The sequence below is a fragment of the Onychostoma macrolepis genome, chromosome 07 (assembly GCF_012432095.1).
Source record: "Onychostoma macrolepis isolate SWU-2019 chromosome 07, ASM1243209v1, whole genome shotgun sequence".
Classification (NCBI taxonomy): Eukaryota; Metazoa; Chordata; class Actinopteri; order Cypriniformes; family Cyprinidae; genus Onychostoma; species Onychostoma macrolepis.
Genome location: NC_081161.1, coordinates 43,950,550 through 43,971,610, shown reverse-complemented (window position 1 = coordinate 43,971,610; position 21,061 = coordinate 43,950,550). Strand labels below are relative to the sequence as shown.

Below are 21,061 nucleotides of genomic sequence, written 5' to 3'. Positions count from 1 at the left end.
GATATATAGGCTATACATTTTCTGCCCCCTTATCTTAAATTACGTGATCACTCTAAATGCAGTTTAATAGAATCGTGCAGTGAAAGAAGGCACTCGTACGCCACTAGTTTAACCTGTAACTGATTCATTCTCTGACAGCAGGCGTCGCGTTTGGCTCAAATATAACGGTATATACGGCAGTAAGCGCAGCACCGGACTTTGAACGTGCAGAGCTCATGTTTATTTCATGAAATCGTAGCCTTTTGAAGTTTAATCGTCAAATTCAGCCATATCACAATTCTGGTCTTTCCGTCCCCAAATTTAAGACCTCTTGAAATTAAGACTTTCTTGTACAATTTAGGACTTTTTAAGACTCCGCGGAAACCCTGGAACCTTATAATTCCAAAGCGACAATTTGTCTGCATCATGAAAATAATTCAGACACTGATGCACTGCATCCAGCACATTCTACAATAAACCTCATTTAATATAGCTTGACTACGTCAGACTTCGTACTTCTGCTCAATTTCATTTCGCTTCTGTACTCAGTCTGATATAGAAGACCATCTCACAGCAAGCCAAGTTTGTTTACCATTAACCATCAGGATCGGATGTGCGGGCGAACTCATGAAACAGAATAATAACTAAATGTGAATTGCTTCAGTCTTCTTATAAGAACAGATGTGGCTGATACACAAGTGTATAAGAAAATTACTAAGCCACCACTATTGATGTTAAATGAGCATTAAACAGAATATGATCACTCACCTGATACAGTCAGTGTAACAGCAGCACTGATGTCTGATCTCTGTGAGTCTGATCTCTCTCCTCTACAGCTGTATTCACTATCAGACACAGATGTGATGCTGTAGACTCTCTCAGTGACGTCTCTGATGACTGAACCATCTTTAAACCAGCTGTATCTCCACTGAATGTGTCCTGCTGGCTCTATAACACAGGTCAGAGTGACTGTCTCTCCTCTGAACACACGCTGATCTGGAGTCACCTTCACTACAGGTTTTGGTCTCTCTGTATTAATACACATACAGTATGAGTAGATATTGATGAAAGCAGCATCACAGTATCATGATCAATCTACCTGTACCTAAAAAAAGTGCTGAATGTAATTTGTAGATGAGGTCATGTGACAATGATACTACAGTTTGAATCATTCATTGTTGCATAATGTGATCTGTTTCACATATTATTAACAGATAGTAGCCAGAAAACAGTTTAGGAGGACAATGATATTCAACTCACCCGTCACAGAGAGAGAAACAGCAGAGCTTGATTGTGATGATTGTGGTCTTTCATCTCTCTGTCCTCTACACCAGTACTGACCCTGATCAGACTCAGTAGCTCCTCTGATAGTGAGAGTGTCTCTGTTTACAGTGTAACCATCAGACGTCTGTAACATTGCACTGTATCTGTCTTTATACCACTCATATCTCCAGTCACTGTGAGACTCTATAGCACAGGTCAGAGTGACTGTCTCTCCAGTGAATACAGGATTGTTTTGTGTCACAGTCAGTGTAGATCTGGGTGAATCTGTGAAGAAAGAAGACGGAGGTCTATCAGTGAACTAGTCAGAAACATGATCTGATCTGAGTTCATGTATTTGTGTAACACTGATGTTAAAGAGGAGAGATGTGGAGAGGAAAGTGAAGGTCTCTCCTTCGTCTGAACAATCACTGCAGGTTTAATGTGATTCAACATCAGATCATCTGAAACAATCAAGAGACTGAATGTGTGTTAGCTTTTTATCTCTTTAACTTAATGGTGTTTTATATGTTATTCTGAGAACTTCAGGAGCTTGTAGATGCGGTGTGTCTCATCTGAATAAATGATTATACATGTAGTCGAGTGTGTAAGGGCCAGGTATAGTTCTTTTATTTTGAACACATTTTTTATGTGTTAATTGCAGCACCTGGGCGGAAGTAGTAAGAATATGTCATCTGTTCACCGGTGTGTTGAGGAGAGGGGGTGACGGGGGAAGTCTTACTTTTGCTGAACACTAAAAGAACTTCTACCGCTGTTTAATGCTGTTATCATGACTTTGGACATCATTTCATATGCCAGTGAAACATTTAGGGAACGTATTGAATGCACAACCTTGTTTGTTTCTCGTGCAAATAAATCTACAAAATGCAGTCTTTGGATCCATGTTCATTATCAGCAAGCGTGTCGGCAAGTTTCCTCTAATCAGCCTCTCGGCGACTAAAATTATGGTCCCCAAGATAGTCGCCTAATAGAGTGAGTTTAGGAGAACAATATTCAACTCACCCTTCACAGAGAGAGAAGCAGAGCTTGATTGTGATGAGACTGATCTTCTGTCTCTCTGTCCTCTACACCAGTACTGACCCTGATCAGATACAGTAGCTCCTCTGATAGTGAGAGTGTCTCTGTTTACAGTGTAACGATCAGACATCTGTAACTTTGCACTGTATCTGTCTTTATACCACTCATATCTCCAGTCACTGTGATCAGACTCTATAACACAGGTCAGAGTGACTGTCTCTCCAGTGAATACAGGTCTGTCTGGTGTCACAGTCAGTGTAGATCTGGGTAAATCTGTGAAGAAAGAACAAAAATATAGTGAGTCAAACAGCTTTTTTTAAAATAAAAATAATTATATTATTCATTATTTTAACTCATATTTCATAACATTTGTTTGTCCTGTCATTAGTTTTCTGATCTGAGTGTTTTTGAGGAGTCTGAAGCACCCAGATTGTCCCAACAACGAAGGAATCCAGTCAAAGGTATAATGCGTGTAGATCTTTTACTTGCGCTTCTGCAAAGTTCACTTAATTTATCCGGATGTAGTTTCACTTTTATTCTAGCTCCGTGTTCAATACGACTCCAGTTTCAAGTGATCATTAAATTTAGACTGTATTTCTAACCAAAAACTGATCACAAATATTGATTGTGTATTAACTTAGATATTTGATTATTTTGGAAATCCCATACGTTCAATTATCTGTTCATTAAGGACTCGGTGTCACAAAGAAATTCACTCGACCCTTTAGTGAACGCACAGACACGAACTCTCCAGTCAGAGGATGCAGGGTGATTATAATACAGCACCCTGCTAGCACATAACAAAAAGTGTATTTTTTATAATCATGAAAACTACAACTTGTTAAGTCAGTAATAGTCAGAAATCAGAAGATCCCTGATGTTCCTCCTGCTCCATTCATTGGTACTTCGATATGATCTGTCCTGGACGCAGATTTGCAGAAACACCAGACTGCACTTTAATCTACTAGAAATAATGATTTTAGAAGAGATCAGAATAAATCAAATATAACAATATATTATTAGTCAGGTAAAAATGTATCTCGCCAATTACATAATTAAACGATTAGAAGCCAATTCAGAATTAAATTCAGTTCCGATTCAGATAAATGCATGACATTGATTGCTCAAAGATGAATCAGATGCACAGCTGACCGCAGAGAGACACACAGCAGTATGTGAGAGATCTGGATGCAGCGCCTCAGAGACTCTCACACAGTGTGGGATGTTCTGGTTACAGAGGACCCAAGTAGTGTTTTGTCACTTCGCTTAGATATCCAGACCAGAAACAAATAAATCTTCAAATCAGTTGTGAAAGATCTTTTGGTTCGTTAGGATCTCGTGACCCAGGGTCGCACCTGACCGGAGAAACGAACACATTCACAGACTCTGAGCGAGACACGTCCCTCAGCAGCAAAACACAAATCTACAAACGTTTTCAATCTTTCTCATAATATAAGTGACTGCTGTGAAACTGAGACCATTTTACCAATCACACTGAGACCTTTGCAATGATAATAAGGATGAATGGGAAAAACAACAGATTCACAAGAGACAACGTGTGGTTTATAGATGCTCTTAGTGAACTCTCTGTGAGGTCTGTTGGGTGAGAAGAGTTTTTTTTTTTTTTTTTTTTTTTTTTTTTTTTTTTTTTTTTTTTTTTTTTTTTTTTTTTTTTTTTTTTTTTTTTTTTTTTTTTTTTTTTTTTTTTTTTTTTTTTTTTTTTTTTTTTTTTTTTTTTTTTTTTTTTTTTTTTTTTTTTTTTTTTTTTTTTTTTTTTTTTTTTTTTTTTTTTTTTTTTTTTTTTTTTTTTTTTTTTTTTTTTTTTTTTTTTTTTTTTTTTTTTTTTTTTTTTTTTTTTTTTTTTTTTTTTTTTTTTTTTTTTTTTTTTTTTTTTTTTTTTTTTTTTTTTTTTTTTTTTTTTTTTTTTTTTTTTTTTTTTTTTTTTTTTTTTTTTTTTTTTTTTTTTTTTTTTTTTTTTTTTTTTTTTTTTTTTTTTTTTTTTTTTTTTTTTTTTTTTTTTTTTTTTTTTTTTTTTTTTTTTTTTTTTTTTTTTTTTTTTTTTTTTTTTTTTTTTTTTTTTTTTTTTTTTTTTTTTTTTTTTTTTTTTTTTTTTTTTTTTTTTTTTTTTTTTTTTTTTTTTTTTTTTTTTTTTTTTTTTTTTTTTTTTTTTTTTTTTTTTTTTTTTTTTTTTTTTTTTTTTTTTTTTTTTTTTTTTTTTTTTTTTTTTTTTTTTTTTTTTTTTTTTTTTTTTTTTTTTTTTTTTTTTTTTTTTTTTTTTTTTTTTTTTTTTTTTTTTTTTTTTTTTTTTTTTTTTTTTTTTTTTTTTTTTTTTTTTTTTTTTTTTTTTTTTTTTTTTTTTTTTTTTTTTTTTTTTTTTTTTTTTTTTTTTTTTTTTTTTTTTTTTTTTTTTTTTTTTTTTTTTTTTTTTTTTTTTTTTTTTTTTTTTTTTTTTTTTTTTTTTTTTTTTTTTTTTTTTTTTTTTTTTTTTTTTTTTTTTTTTTTTTTTTTTTTTTTTTTTTTTTTTTTTTTTTTTTTTTTTTTTTTTTTTTTTTTTTTTTTTTTTTTTTTTTTTTTTTTTTTTTTTTTTTTTTTTTTTTTTTTTTTTTTTTTTTTTTTTTTTTTTTTTTTTTTTTTTTTTTTTTTTTTTTTTTTTTTTTTTTTTTTTTTTTTTTTTTTTTTTTTTTTTTTTTTTTTTTTTTTTTTTTTTTTTTTTTTTTTTTTTTTTTTTTTTTTTTTTTTTTTTTTTTTTTTAAGTTTCGGATGAAGTCAAGTGCTGTCGAAAGAGATGAGTTTTCAGTTGTTGCTTGAAGATTGACAGGGATCCAGCATTCCGGATAGAGGTGGGAAGATCGTTCCACCAGCCAGGAATGGTGAATGAGAATGATCTAGAGAGTGATTTTGCGCCTCTCTGTGATGGTATCACGAGGCGTCGCTCACTAGCAGATCTCAGACTTCTGGAGGGGATGTAGTTTGTTAATAGAGAGTGCAAGTAAACGGGTGCTGAGCCAGTGGTTGTTCTATATGCAAGCATCAGTGTCTTGAACTTGATGCGAGCCGTGATTGGTAGCCAGTGCAGGGAGATAAAGAGAGGTGTAACATGGGCTCTTTTGGGCTCGTTGAAGACCAGTCGTGCCGCTGCATTCTGAATCATTTGTAGAGGTTTGACTGTGTTAGACGGAAGTCCAGCCAGAAGAGCATTGCAATAGTCCAGCCTAGAAATGACAAGGGCCTGGCGTATATGAGCGAGATGCATTTGAGCAAGGCGCTGTCGTTTGCTCTCCTTTTGGAGATCTCTTCTCCAGATTAGTTTTATTGTTTCATCACTCGTTTTTGAGTTGATAACCGTACTGTGTGTGAACGTAACCAAATTAAGGACTCAAATACAGGACTGACAACCGTATTCTGCTGCTGTGTGAAGATAGCCATTCAGTTATTTTTCTTACTATATTCTTGGTGTGAACGGGTCTTAAAAAGTGAATTGTTTCAGTCTTCTACAGATGTGAACAGATGTGGTTGATACAGAAGACTATAAGAAAAGTGTTGAGCCACAACTATTGATGTTAAATGAGTCTTAAACAGATGTGAATATGATCACTCACCTGATACAGTCAGTGTAACAGCAGCACTGATGTCTGATCTCTGTGAGTCTGATCTCTCTCCTCTACAGCTGTATGTAACACTATCAGACACATAATCAGCTGTGAAACTGAACTCTGCTGTTGTTGTTGTGTATACTGGATACTGAGTGTCTCCATCTTTAAACCAGCTGTATCTCCACTGAATGTGTCCTGCTGGCTGTATGTCACATGTGAGAGTGACTGTCTCTCCTCTGAACACACGCTGATCTGGAGTCACCTTCACTACAGGTTTTGGTCTCTCTGTATTAATACACATACAGTATGAGTAGATATTGATGAAAGCAGCATCACAGTATCAGGATCACTGTTATAAGCTCAAAACCACAATAATGAGGAAAACACTACATTAAAATTTAGTTTGCTTTTAGTTTGTATTAATTTTAATCAAAAACATTTGTAAATAATGGTAAAAAAACATTGATATTCATATCCAGTCTATTACTTTTTTTCATACAACTGCAGACTGTACAACATTTTAATAATTTAAGAGTATAAAAGTGTTGCATGTTGAGTTTATTGTTGCATCATTTGATCTTATCATATTCTATTAAGAAATAATAAAATACTGTGAAAAAGGACACAAACAATCAGTGAGGAACTCATAGCGCAGCTGTTACCTGGATGAGATTAATTTTAATTTCATTTTTAAATTTCATTCTTAAATTACGACTACATTAAATCTAAATAATTTAGCATTTTTTTTACTTTTAAAAATGTCAAATTGTATATGACATATGATTATTTATTATGTATATATTTATGATTAATATAAATGATAAATCAATAAACAGGGTCTAACATTAATTATAATCTATTAATTCATCTGTCTAATAATGTCTAAAAATATAATAAATATGTCTATCAAGCTCTAACAGACTATCCAAATTTTAATAAAACAATAGGGTTATGCCTTTAAAAGCACAGATGTCTGTCACTTTAAAGATATGGTTCACCCAAAACTTTTTTATAAACCTGCATAAAGTTATTTCTTCTGCTGAACACAAAAGAAGATGCTCTGAAGAATGTGTGTAACTAAACACCTTCTGGTCCTCAGTAACTTCCATAGTAGAGAAAAAATACTATCAGAGTCATTGGAGACCAGAAACTGTTTAGTTACCCACATTCTTCAGAGTATCTTCTTGTCCACCGCTGCGCTCGCGTGACGGCTTTAACGGCGCGTGTTCTGGAGACTCCGTCGCTATGGAAACAAAGACGCCAAGATGAGCTTCTATAACTTCTTATGAAATTAATTTCATTATAATTGCTTTTAGCATTATAAACGGTGCAAAACACCTATTTGTTGATTCAGTTTGTTGGCCTTTGTAAAATACGAGACGCATCATTTTACCTTTAAATACGGGACGATTCAGTATTTTAAGGGAAGGGTAAGAGACCGGTTCAGACGACTGGACGTGTGACAGAGTTTTTGGGGACATTGATATTAAACTCACCCTCCACAGAGAGAGAAACAGAGCTTGATTGTGATGAGACTGATCTTCTGTCTATGTGTCCTCTACACCAGTACTGACCCTGATCAGACTCAGTAGCTCCTCTGATAGTGAGAGTGTCTCTGTTTACAGTGTAACGACCAGACGTCTGTAACATTACACTGTCTTTAAACCACTCATATCTCCACTCAGGTGTCCAGTCATATCCGCTGTCATGTGTCTGGTCAATTCTCCATCTCCAGTCACTGTGAGACTCAATCTCACACTTCAGAGTGACTGTCTCTCCAGTGAATACAGGTCTGTCTGGTGTCACAGTCAGTGTAGATCTGGGTGAATCTGTGAACAGAAGAAAACAGACTCTGAACTGAATATCTGACTTAATGTAGCTGATAGTGATGTAATTATGATTGAAAATAGATATGTTATGATAAAAGTTGAAATAAATGTAAAATGTTTTATTCATTTATTTGTTTTGTCAATTGGATTTTCAAATGAGAAAGTTATTAAAACATTATTGAACAGTTCTTGTTCTGGTCGGTAGGTGGGACTGTTTTCAGGCAGAGGTTTCAAAAAGCATCTACATTTATATTTAATTATTCAGCAGAAGTTTCTGTCCAAAGCCACTTACAAATGAGAACAATAGAAGCAATCAAACCAACAAAAGAGCATCAATGTAAGAGATGTGACGAGTCCTGGTTAGTCTACAAAGACAAGTCTAACTAGAAAACAAGTAGACAGTATAGAAAAAAAAAGTTTTATTAAAGTTCTTTTTATTTTATTTTTTGTTTTTTAAGAGCTCACGAGGCAATAATACTCAATAATACTGTATTACTGGAAAACTTGTAAGTGTCTGTTGTCAGCCTCCTACAATGAAAAGCATGAATGAATAACAGGTTGGTGTGAAAGATCTCAACCCTTATGTTTGTTTGGGGCCAGAGACCCCTTACATGGGAGAATATAAGACTCCTTCATATTTATAGCAGCGTTAAAGTACATACTTAGTGCTCTTAGATGCTGGAACTTCCGTTTAATTACATTTTTTTTCTGGATTATTATTTGTTCTTCTCTTCTGTTTTAATGTTTTTACTGTAGTAATCAAAAGCATGTTTAACTATTGAAATCATAAAATTTACAACATAACTCAATTTATTAATAATATAAATATAAATATATGATAATTATGATATATATTTGTAACAGTGGTAATTATGACTATGGGTCACGAGGTCTACGATGTACTCTAAAAAACGTTGGGTTATTTACTGTACCCAATATCTGGGTTAAACATGTTGGGTCGCTTTGTTGGGTTATTCCTATGTTTATTGGGTTATTTCAACAACAACGCAACCAGTTGGGTTAAAATTTAAATTCCAACGGTCGATTGGTGCAGCTGCGACAGATGATACAGTGGTAAATTAATATGTGTGTGTAATGTTTTTCGTTACAAAGTGTCTTCATGCCCTGACACAATAATATTTCTGTTTTTCCTACGAGTATGTTTACTCCCCTGTCGACTGAAACTTTAATCCGTTTTTTCTGCACTCTTGACTAACGACACGAGCGCTTGTAGCAGATCGATTTCAAACGTATAAAAACCGGTTTCCTTACATTTTCTGTTAGTCTCGACAATTTTGGGGGTTTTTTTTTTTTACATACATTTCAGATATTAGGCAGAAGCGCTCACCTTGAAGACCAGCGGAGCCTCTTTCGTGGTGTCGCGTCCACTCTGAGTGAAGGTATGTCGCCTTTTTATTCAAATTTAATGTCCTTTCCCCAGGAAACTACAGTGTAAAATTAAAATACTACGAAACATGCAGAAATTAAGCATTTTATTATCTCTAAGTTGCTGGTTACCAGAGCAATCATGTAGTGATTATTTTCACCAACAGAGGGCGCTGCGAGCTACACTGATTACACGCGCCGCTTCTTCAGCCACGAAGAACTGAACATGGAAGAGAGTGGTGCATTGTTATCATCAATTATCAAAAGATACCGTTATCGGTTTCAAGGTATAGTCACATACAAACTGTTCATGTTAAATTAAATTAATACTGATTGTATGTACCATATTAGGGTCTGAACAGGATGCTGAATTTTACACAATTTTAAACGTTACTGAAATTTCCACTGTCAAAACCTCATACGTCTTAACTATACCACTTGGATGAAAGTGCACTCTGATGTGGATAAATGAAAATACAAATAAATAATTGGACATGCAACTATTACATTTTCAGAATGTAATTACATTTTATGCTCAAAAAGAGGCTTAAATGCAAAATAATAAGGCTAAGTAAAGATGAATTTCCAAAAGCACAAACATATAATCACATTTGAAAAGTTCAAAAAGTTTGTATTATATATGCACTGCATGTAACAGTTTGTGAAAATGAAAATATGATTGTACACTAGAACTTGTTTAAAATATTTGTTAAGTAGTTTATATTTGTTTTATTTATCATGTTCTCATATTTATTTTTTTAATGTGTTTGTGTGAAGTCATAACCTTGTAATAATGTAGTACTGTTTTAATCTGTTTGCTACTTGGAATGATTTGTTTAATATTTTTCATAGTGTGATTTTTGGTGTACTGTATTAAAATCAGTTAGTTAATTAGAATAATATATGGAACCCACAAAACCATAAAAAATGCATGTCTCTGTTTTTCAATTGATAGATAATAACAAGTGAGATTTTAATTATATTTTGAACACTGAAGTAGGAAATGTAGTCATCTTATGCTAATGTTTGATTTTAACTGTTCCATTTCTTTGTTAATTTTAGATTACTCTGGACTAAGGTATATTATACCCACATGTCAGGGATAGATAGACTTTGAGCTCTAAAGGGCATGGAGAGATGAAGAGAGCTATGGTTGGATCTTCCGGATATTTCTTCTGGTGAGAAAACCCTGCTCTGTATTTCATGCCATATTGTAATATTTTACGTTATGTACTGACAAGCACACCAACACACACTTAAAGGGTTATTTCACCCAAAAATAAAACTTTTGTTCTCATTTATTCGTCCTCATGTTATTCCACATCTCTATGAGTTTCATTTTTCTGCTGAACACAAAATATATATTTTACTTTCATAGTATTAATAAAAACACATTCTGCAAAATCTTTTGTGTTCAACAGAAGACAGAAACTCATACAGGTTTGGAACAACTTCAGGTTGAGTAAATAATAACAAATGTTTAATTTTTGGGTGAACTATTCCTTTGAGCAATTTCACACAAACAAGAGTACTGTGAAGGTGTTTTACATAGCTGAGTTAAAGGAGAAGTTCACTTACAGAATAAAAATTTCCTGATAATTTACTCATCCCCATGGTGGCCAATGGTTTGAAGGTCCAAACTACAGTTTAAGTGCAGCTTCAAAGGGCTCTACATGATCCCAGCCCAGGAATAAGGGTCTTGTCTAGCTAAATAATCAGTCATTTTCTTAAAACAATAAACATTTATATACTTTTTAACCACAAATGCTCGTCTTGAACTAGCTCAACCTCACACATTACATAATCACACATGCATGACATTGGTGGAAGTACCGACCCAGTGTTTACAAAGTGATCGTGCAAAGAAAATCAAATGCCCTTTACAAAAAAGGTAAAACAACAACGTTGGACAATTTTGAAGTTGGAGGAGAAAATTAGATGGAGTTCTTCGCCCTACCCTAACTTTTTGAACCGGAGTACACACATGAAGAACTAACCACACGTGACCTTTTTTCAACATGATTACGTAATGCATGAAGACACACATGCGCATCACAGAGCTAGTGTAAGACGAGCATTTGTGGTTAAAAAGTAGATAAATGTTGTTGTTTTTTAAGAAAAATGACTCTTATTGTTCGGCTGGGATTGTGTAGAGCCCTTTGAAGCTGCATTCAAACTGCAATTTGGACCTTCAACCTGTTGGCCACCATAGAAGTCCACTAAATGGAGAAAAATCCTGGATTGTTTTCCTCAATAAAATGAATTTCTTTGTACTTAATTTGTATTCTGGAAGTGGACTTCTCCTTTAAGGCTGCTTGTGCCAGCTCAAAATTCTCTGTATAGATGCAATGCAGCATAAAAGGTAAACTAAATTCCAGCTCTGACCCGTTTCAGAATCTGAGTATGCACTTGTAATTCTGTAAATGCATTTATGCCCTTCTGAGAAGCATTAAACAGTATTGTAAAGACACATAAATGCCACTTTCAGAAGTGCTTTATTGCCATCTTTATAGTGTGAATTTGGCATTAGACTCTAGATCATGTATGAGGCCACAGATAACCACAGCCTGCTGATATAGAGTCTAGCAGCACGATTACGAGTGTGATATAGCTTTTACATAACTTAAATTTCATTAAGTATGTCATTGATACACTCACATTACCACCCACTAGCATAACAATGTAACATGCAGAAAAATTCGCACACCTGTCTACAATGATACAAACACAACTCTTGTAACACTCGGCTAATCAAATTGATATATAACAGACATTAATCCATTATTACAACAGTAAGAAATCAAATGAAAAACTGCTACCATGGCTTAGAAAAGCCCCCATTCTTGTTTGGAGATTAATCCATTGTTTTTTCTGTTTAAGTTGGTCTTGGAGATTGCATTAAAGTTGCAGTAAAACCCTGCCAGATATCCTCCTTCATTGCCATACAAAGTGGGTAAGTCATTTATCCTTATTATCATTTATCCAAGGCATCATTTATGACAATACATTTTTGGGTATTATTTGATCCGATGTATGTGTGCATATTTACCATTTTAAATTTCTGTTTAAAGGTTGGAACAAATTTCATTCTGTATTTGGAGGAGGAGGAGCAACCAAGGCAATTCCCTCATAATCAAGCCTTCATTATTGTGGGAGAAATGGCACTGAAGAAAGGCCGTCTTTTTTACAAGCAGTTGATACATGCTTTAAATTATTTTACATTTTGAACATTGAGTATCCCAAACCTGTTGCAGCTGTAATTGCATTGTCTGTACTAGCTTTGTTCTGTTTGTTTGTTTGTTTGTGAATTTATATTTATCTTGTAAACTGAAACAATTGCATATAACCTAATGTGATAAGGAAATAATTAATAACACAATTTCAACCAGTCATTTAATTTAATAGAAGTATTTGCAACTTTTAATGTAATGGAAATAAAGCATTTTCCATATATTTGTATGCTGTACATTATTATTTATTTACATAGCAATAATAAGAATAATGATGATGATGATAATAATAATAATAATAATAATACCAGGATGGTTAAAGCATTTTAAAACATTTTGGCCAAATAACCCAACAAATTAGTTATTTTATAACCCAATGCATTGGGTAAAACTTATTACCCAATCCATTGGGTTAAAATAACCCAACATTAGGTAGGTGCTATAGTAACCCACCATTGGGTTATCTGTTGGGTCATTTTTAACCCAACTATTTTTAGTGAGTAGGATGTTCTGGTGTCTCCCACAGCCCACATTTATTTTATTTTCTGTAATATCAATTACACACACACACACACACACACATATACACCAGCTGTGCAGTTTTGGTATGTTTTTTTTTATTTTATTTTGTATTTAATTTTGCATAAATATATTTTTAAATATGTTTATTTATTTATTTATTTTTATTTTTTGATGTACATTCTAACTTTCATTCATGGAGATAACATGGACAGTGAGCCTATGCTGGTTTAGTGGTAGACTGCTGCCATAAAATAAAATAACATGAAATTTCAACTATAGCCACTAGATGGCTCATTTAGCTTTATGTTGAGACACAGGGGCGGTTCTAGACCCTTTTTAGGTGGGCTTCAGCCCCCCTATTTGTCGTCTCAGCCCCCCTAAAACTATAATCAGTCCAGTGCTGCTTCCTCAAGAAAGTGTATCATTCTCGCTCGTGTTATCGATCTCAATGTGGTACTCACGCGCTGTGATAGATGGTTAATGTGCACGCACACATTTGAATGAAGCACGCACGCACTGAGAGGTGCTTATGATACGCTTCCACACACCCCTAAACCTAACCACTGCGTCTCATATGCATGCCAAAGTCAGTTTTTGCATATAAATAGCACACCAAATAGAAACAGAAAATCGTGTCACTGAAACGCACTTTCATGAGATCGGGTCATTCACTTCCATTAATTCAATAATGTTAATCAAACAACAAAAGAAAAACATGATAAGCACTCACTAAGTAACTTCTGTAACTTTAATAGGTAATTGTGTCTAATTACTTTATACAGTAATACAGTTTTCATAAGCACAGTAAAATACTGTTTATTTAGGTAATTTGTATCATTGTAGCCTATCTAATGGTCTCTCTGAGGGCTAAGCCCCCCTAAAGATGAAATCCTAGAACCGCCCCTGTTGAGACATTATTAAAAAAAATCATTTTTATAATAACAAAAAAGAATCTTTGTCAAAAGTTGTGTTTTTCTCAGATCAGCAGAGCTCTACATTGTGGACTTTTTGTAGTTTAACATCCACTTCATTTCTATGTATCTGTTTTCTGCTTTGTGGTTGATTTAGTGACTTTATTTGACAAACTGAAATTGGGGGTTATGATTTTATCAACTATTACCGAACACACCGAACATCCTGAGTGTGAGGTTTTTTTTTTTTTTTTTTTAATACAAAGAGCAAGTTCGGCAAAGTCATGAATCTCAAGTTATTTAGATGAGTTTTTCTTATGAACTTTTAGTTGGTTTGGCTTCATTTCCTGTCGTCTTTGTTCTAGTTTCCTGCTCTCTTTAGTTACACTGGCAATTCATTTGATCATCACACCTGTTTGCCTTTTACTTCATTATCTGTGTAAACCTCAGTTCCTTTGTGTTCTCAGTTCATTGTCGGTTGTTGTTTGTGTCAAAGTGCACACTGGATATGGACTTGGATGCCCTTAACTCATTCTTTTATATATAAAACAAAACATTAAACAACAAAACATTGTGTTGGAACCTTGAGACTGTGACAGAGAACTATTGATTTATCCATCCATCGATCCATAATTTGGCATCTACAGTTACCCTGAACTGCACATTAGCCTTAACTGCAGACAGTCATTAATTACAGTGTACATTTTTACAACAAACTAACTTTTTATTTATTTATTTATCAGTGTTTTAGCAGCATGAGGAACACAGACAAATGATTCTGGGTGAAGGTGAATGACAGCAAAATATAGACATAAATCATCAGCAAAGAGACAAATGTGGGATCCTCATATGATCCATGTAGACAAATAAACTACAACACAATTCACATTTGTTTAATAAATCAAATATACTGCACCTTGAGCAAGTCCAGCGTGGATGAAGGACATCAGCACTAAAAGCAGAAGAAACACAGATATAAAACATTTCCATTCATTCAACACAACGCAGATCACTGAAACATGTCTAGAGTTTATCTGAAAGAGTTTTTCTGTTTCCATGAGAAGCGATGCTGGAGATTCTCCATCATTTACCATCAACACTGACCTCACAGGACTCTTAACTGATACGAGAGTTTTCAACCGCAGAGTCTGTGATTAAACTGTCACGTGACACGCGAGAGTAAAGAGGTGTATGACATCAAAGTAGGGCGAGAGAAAGCATGATATTAATATTAAGACCCTTTCACACGGGACGCGTCTAGTTCATTTTCAATGGGAGACATGCGGAAAGCAGCAAACCAAAACTATTTTATCTTTTGTAAGAGGCAGCTGCAGCCACGTCGGCTTTAACCAATCACTGAACAGAATATTAACACCCAATCATAGAACATTTCACTGAGCTCAAGTGTTGAAAACATGATGATATATATATAGGCTATTCTTATTTATTTATTTAAAGTCTGTCTAAAGTTAACAGACAGTTTTTAAAAAGTGCAATCCACATGTTTACATGTTTATTAAAGTGACTTTGAATTAATTACCTAAATACTGAGTGTGGTAAAGCAACAGATTTGTTTTTATATTTCTACAATCTACTTTAGTTTGTGTGATTTGTTACTGACTTTCATAATAATGTTTACACCAGGCTTATTTGTCAGTGCTTTATGTTAATTAGTACATGCTTACAAGGCTGGAAGTTCAACAGATCAGTCGATATACTACTGTGATTGTAGTTGTTAAATAATGTCATTCATATCAATTCATGCATCACCTAATTTCATCGTAACATATAGGCCTGGCCTACAGAAAATAACACTTATGTTTAATCTTTCTAATATAGTGTTGGTCATACTATATAATGATTTAAAGAGCTTTAAAAAATAATTGCATATTAAATTGACCAATTGACCTATCGGTAAGCCCCGCCCCCCTTAGTTACTGTTGCTCACTGTCTTACAATGACAGCTACAGTGAAAACCTTGTCCCACGATGTTTTTGCACAATTTTGGACACAGAAGGCCACCAAATGAGAATTAAATATTCCATGGAGGGATTTATAAAATATTAAAAAATAAATACGGTGGGTAACTCAAAGCGAGGGTTTACAGATCACAATGCAAGCGGGAGAAGTCTCACATTACGGTCGGTCATCACGATCGCGGATGACAACATGCAGCATCAACACTGTTCATGTATCGCAGGGTACGATTAAATTAATGTACATTTAACCAGTTTAATATGGAGAGGCACTGAAATAGACCTTCGAACATCAGAAAATCTGAGCATATCACACCAGTCCTCAGGTTATTACGCTTTCAGTTACATTTAGGATTGATTTTAAAGTATTATTACTTGGTTATAAATCACTCAATGGCCGACGACCTCAATACATTGCAGATATGATCATTGAATATAAGCCTAACTGACCACTCAGATCATTAGGATCGAGTCAGTAGAAATAGCAAGGGTTCACTTCAAGCAAGGGGCGTCTGCTTTTATGCGGCCTGCAGTTGGTTCATCAAACGCAGTAGTATGGACGCTATACTGGGGAAATCAGGGCTGTTGTTGAATGTTCTTTAAGTGTGTTGTTCATGATTGTTCATGGTTTTATTTTTTGCTTCTCAGTATTTAAGATAGTTGAGTTTGTAAAAGGCAAAATACCTCCTAATAGGAAATGTAAAAGATCATGGGGGAAACAGGGAATGTGAAATTTGTAACCTGGAACTGCAGAGGATTGGGCGATTATTAAAACAATAAAGCAGGTAATGGATAGCATCAAACAATTACAAGCACAAGTAGTTTTTCTTCAGGAAACCCACATGGTGAAAAGTGAGACAATTAGGATTCGTGGGAGATGGCAAGGGCAAGTTTTTGCTGCTTGTCACACTTTTAATGCGAGAGGTAATGACTTTAATTCATAAATCAATCCCAATACAGGTTCAGAAAGTAACGAAGGATACACTAGGAAGATACACTGTCTTACAATGTACCTTTTTTCAGAAAAGATCAATTTAATTAACATTTATGGTCCAAATGATGACAATCCCACATTTTTTAATGATTTGTTTTTGTTAATTGCTAATTTCCCTGGATACTATCTTATGGCAGGGGATATGAATTGTGTGTTAGATCCTACTAAAGATCATTCAACAGGGATTGATAAAACACATACTAAAGCCAGGAAGGTGATACAGGAATTTATGAAAGATCTTAATTTATTCGATGTTTGGAGGGATCTTAATCCTGCAGCGAAATCATATTCCTGTTATTCTGGTATGCATCAAACATACTCGCGTATTGATTATTACCTCATTGAGTTTTGCAGTTCAAAAGCTGGTCTAGACAAGAAATGAAACAATTAGAAGATCAACACTGCACATTTTGTGTGTCTCCCTAATCAAACACACCTGATTTAACTCATGAGCTCATTAGAAGAAACTCCAGCACCTGAAATGGGTGTCAGATAAGGGAAACATACAAAATGTGCAGTGCTGGGGGGCGCCAAGGACCAGGGTTGAGAAACACTGAATTAGAAGATCAAATAAAAAAATTAGAAAATAATATTTTCCAGAAAACTACAGATATAGTGCAAGCAAAAGAGAAATTATTATTACTCAGGTCTCGATATAATGAATTGTCAGCAAGTAGAGCAGCTTCAAAAGTTTTAAGGTTGAAACAAAATGTTTATGAATATGGAGACAAAACAGGACGGTTGCTTGCTTGGCAAATTCGACAACAACAAACGGAGCGTACTATCACAATAACTGAGAGTTCAACTGGAAATATAGTTCACCCAGTAGAGATCAATGAAGCATTTAGAACTTATTATGAAAAACTCTATAGCTCAGACTGCTCACTAAATGTAGATATACAGATGCAATGTTTAGATGGTCTAAATATACCTCAGATTTCAACTGAAGAAAAGAACAAATTAGATGAAGACCTAACATTACAAGAAATTGGAGAAGCCATTGACTATGAAATCAGGAAAAGCTGCGGGCCCAGATGGGCTTCCTATAGAAATCTATAAAACATTTAAAGAGAAGCCGCAAACTCCTTTTATGGAAATGATAGTAGAGGCGCATCATCAAGATCTTCTGCCTGCATCAATGAGAGGAGCTTTAATTACATTATTACCAAAACCAGGAAAAACTAACACAAAGTGTGAAAATATGCGGCCAATTAGCTTGTTAAATTCAGACACAAAAATATTAAGTAAAGTTATGGCTAAGAGGTTATCAACATTACATTATCAAATTTAATAGGAGAGGATCAAAATGGTTTTATACAACGTAAGGATTTCACAATGTTCGAAGAGTCCTAAATACTCTTTATGAACAGAGGGGTGAACGAGATACTGCTCTACTATCATTGGACGCTGAAAAGGCCTTCGATCGGGTTGAATGGTCTTATTTGTTTGATTTATTGGTCAGATTTGGTTTTGGTGAAAGGTGCTGTAGGTGGGTTAGATTACTTGATAACAGTTCTACAGCAGAAGTGTTGACTAACACTTCTATATTTGCCATATAATAAAGGAGGTCTACAGTGTCCTAATTGTTATTGGTATTATTGGGCTGTGCAACTTAGAACAATTGTGTTTTCATGAAGTGCTGCAAAGTGCTCTTCCGCCATACATTATAGTTATCTATTTTTATCCGCTTAGAAAATCGCCACATTTTATTTTGTGTCACCATACTTACTCGTGTAACTACTCATGTAACCGTCTTTAAATAGGGAAACCATGAAAGTGTTTGGTGGCTTCTAAATTCATCCCTGTTTGGACCCTAAGGAATGAATGGTGCTAAGCTAAACGCTAGCATAGTTGCGCCGTGCGCTACAGCAATTACTGAGGCGGGAGAGGTACGAATCAACTCCTCTAAGCTGAGGGAAGAACATATTAGAATATGGAAAAACAGTGGCGTTTTCCTTTAACAATACTCTTATGTCATTTGAGGAAATAGTTAATACATACAATATTCCTAAAAAACATTTCTTTAAGTATTTACAAATAAGAAATGTTATCCTCAAATCACAAAATAATTCCCTCGATATGCCACCATTGTCTATTTTGGAAAAAGAAAATGACAAGAAATTGTTTTAGTGAAGGTTTAATTTCTTCATTATATAATACGCTGGTGTCAGGATCAAAGGTCTCTTCAAACAGTAAACTGGAAGCTTGGAGATCGGATCTTAAGGACGATATTCAGATGGAGGACTGGATGGAAGCTCAATCACTAACAATGAACACACGAATGAAACTGCTACAATATAAATGGTTGATGAGGATTTATATAACTCCAGTTGTATAGCATAAATATAATGAAAATATCCCAGATACTTGCTTAAGATGCAGCGACTTTAAAGGAACGCTATGTCACTGTATACGGGAGTGTGAAGAAGTTAGGAATCTTTGGAAAGATGTGAAAGGAATGATAGAAAAGATCCTTGATGTTAACATACCACTGTCACCTTTAATCTTTTTATTTCATTTATATCCTAAGGAGATCAAGCTAAAAAAGATGGAGTATATATTTATAAATATATGTATTCTTCAAGCGAAACGGCTTATTTCTTTAAACTGGAAAAGTATACAGGTGCTGGTCATATAATTGGAATATTATCAAAAAGTTGATTTATTTCACTAATTCCATTCAAAAAGTGAACTTGTATATTATATTCATTCATTACACACAGACTGATATATTTCAAATGTTTATTTCTTTTAATTTTGATGATTAGAGCTTACAGCTCATGAAAGTCAAAAATCAGTATCTCAAAATATTAGAATATTTACATTTGAGTTTGAATAAATGACATCCCTACAGTATAAATTCTGGGTATCTCTTGTTCTTTGAAACCACAATAATGGGGAAGACTGCTGACTTGACAATGATCCAGAAGATGAACATTGACGCCCTCCACAAAGAGGGTAAGTCACAGAAGGTCATTACTGAAAGGTGTGGCTGTTTACAGAGTGCTGTATCAAAGCATATTAAATGCAAAGTTGACTGGAAGGAAGAATTTGGGTAGGAAAAGGTGCACAAGCAACAGGGATGACCGCAAGCTTGAGAATACAGTCAAGCAAAGCCGATTCAAACACTTGTGAGAGCTTCACAAGGAGAGAACTGAAGCTGGAGTCAGTGCATCAAGAGTCACCATGCTCAGACGTCTTCAGGAAAAGGGCTACCAAGCCACTTCTGAACCAGAGACAACGTCAGAAGCATCTTAACTGGGCTGTGGAGAAAAAGAACTGGACTGTTGCTCAGTGGTCCAAAGTCCTCTTTTCAGATGAAAGTAAATTTTACATTTCATTTGGAAATCAAGGTCCCAGAGTCTGAAGGAAGAGTGGAGAGGCACAGAATCCATGTTGCTTGAAGTCCAGTGTGAAGTTTCCACAGTCAGTGATGATTTGGGCTGCCATGTCATCTGCTGGTGTTGGTCCACTGTGTTTTCTGAAGTCCACAGTCAACGCAGCCATCTACCAGGAAATTTTAGAGCACTTCATGCTTCCTTCTGTTGACAAGCTTTATGGAGATGCTGATTTCATTTTCCAGCAGGACTTGGCACCTGCCCACACTGCCAAAGGTACCAAAAGCTGGTTCAATGACCATAGTGTTACTGTGCTTGATTGGCCAGCAAACTCGCCTGACCTGAACCCGGAATTTATTGTCAAGAGGAAGATGAGAGACACCAGACCCAACAATGCAGATGAGCTGAAGGCCACTATCAGAGCAACCTGGGCTCTCATAACACCTGAGCAGTGCCACAGACTGATCGACTCCATGCCACGCCGCATTGCTGCAGTAATTCAGACAAAAGGAGCCCCAACTAAGTATTGAGTGCTGTACATGCTCATACTTTTCATTTTCATACTTTTCAGTTGGCCAAGATTTCTAAAAATCCTTTCTTTGTATTGGTCTTAAGTAATATTCTAATATTTTGAGATACTGATTTTTGACTTTCATGAGCTGTAAGCTCTAATCATTAAAATTAAAAGAAATAAACATTTGAAATATATTTGTCACGTCCCTGGACTGTCTTGTGTGTGTTTTGCTCCCCATGTGTGCCCTGTGACCTAGTTTCTGTCTCCCCTTGATTGGTTAATTTGATTCCAGGTGTGTCTCCTTTAGTTCCTTGATTGTCCTGTCTTTAAAACCCCAGTCCTTTCAGTTAGTGTTTGTCGGTCTTTGAACGTCAACGTGAGTGTCAACCTGAACGTCAACCTGAGTGTCTACCCTACCTGTGATCTATGTTCCTGTCTGCCTATTAAACTCCCGTGTTGCTATTCCTCGTCTCCTCGTTCCTGATTCCCGG

At 34.7% G+C, this 21,061-nt stretch overlaps 1 protein-coding gene and 1 long non-coding RNA gene across 2 annotated transcripts in view; one reads left to right on the top strand and one right to left on the bottom strand.

The window, feature by feature from the left end:
* LOC131544789 (Fc receptor-like protein 5) overlaps positions 1 to 21,061 on the bottom strand; it is a 275,408-nt gene that overhangs the window by 75,797 nt on the left and 178,550 nt on the right. Inside the window, 4 exon segments of the mRNA XM_058783247.1 lie at positions 748 to 1,008; positions 1,240 to 1,527; positions 5,877 to 6,155; positions 7,367 to 7,699. Of these exon segments, the coding sequence (XP_058639230.1) occupies positions 748 to 1,008; positions 1,240 to 1,527; positions 5,877 to 6,155; positions 7,367 to 7,699 (1,161 nt within the window).
* LOC131544854 (uncharacterized) lies at positions 7,557 to 13,705 on the top strand. The gene is made up of 5 exons (XR_009272241.1): positions 7,557 to 9,099; positions 9,253 to 9,372; positions 10,148 to 10,263; positions 11,966 to 12,038; positions 12,157 to 13,705. It is a non-coding gene; the product is annotated as an uncharacterized LOC131544854 (long non-coding RNA).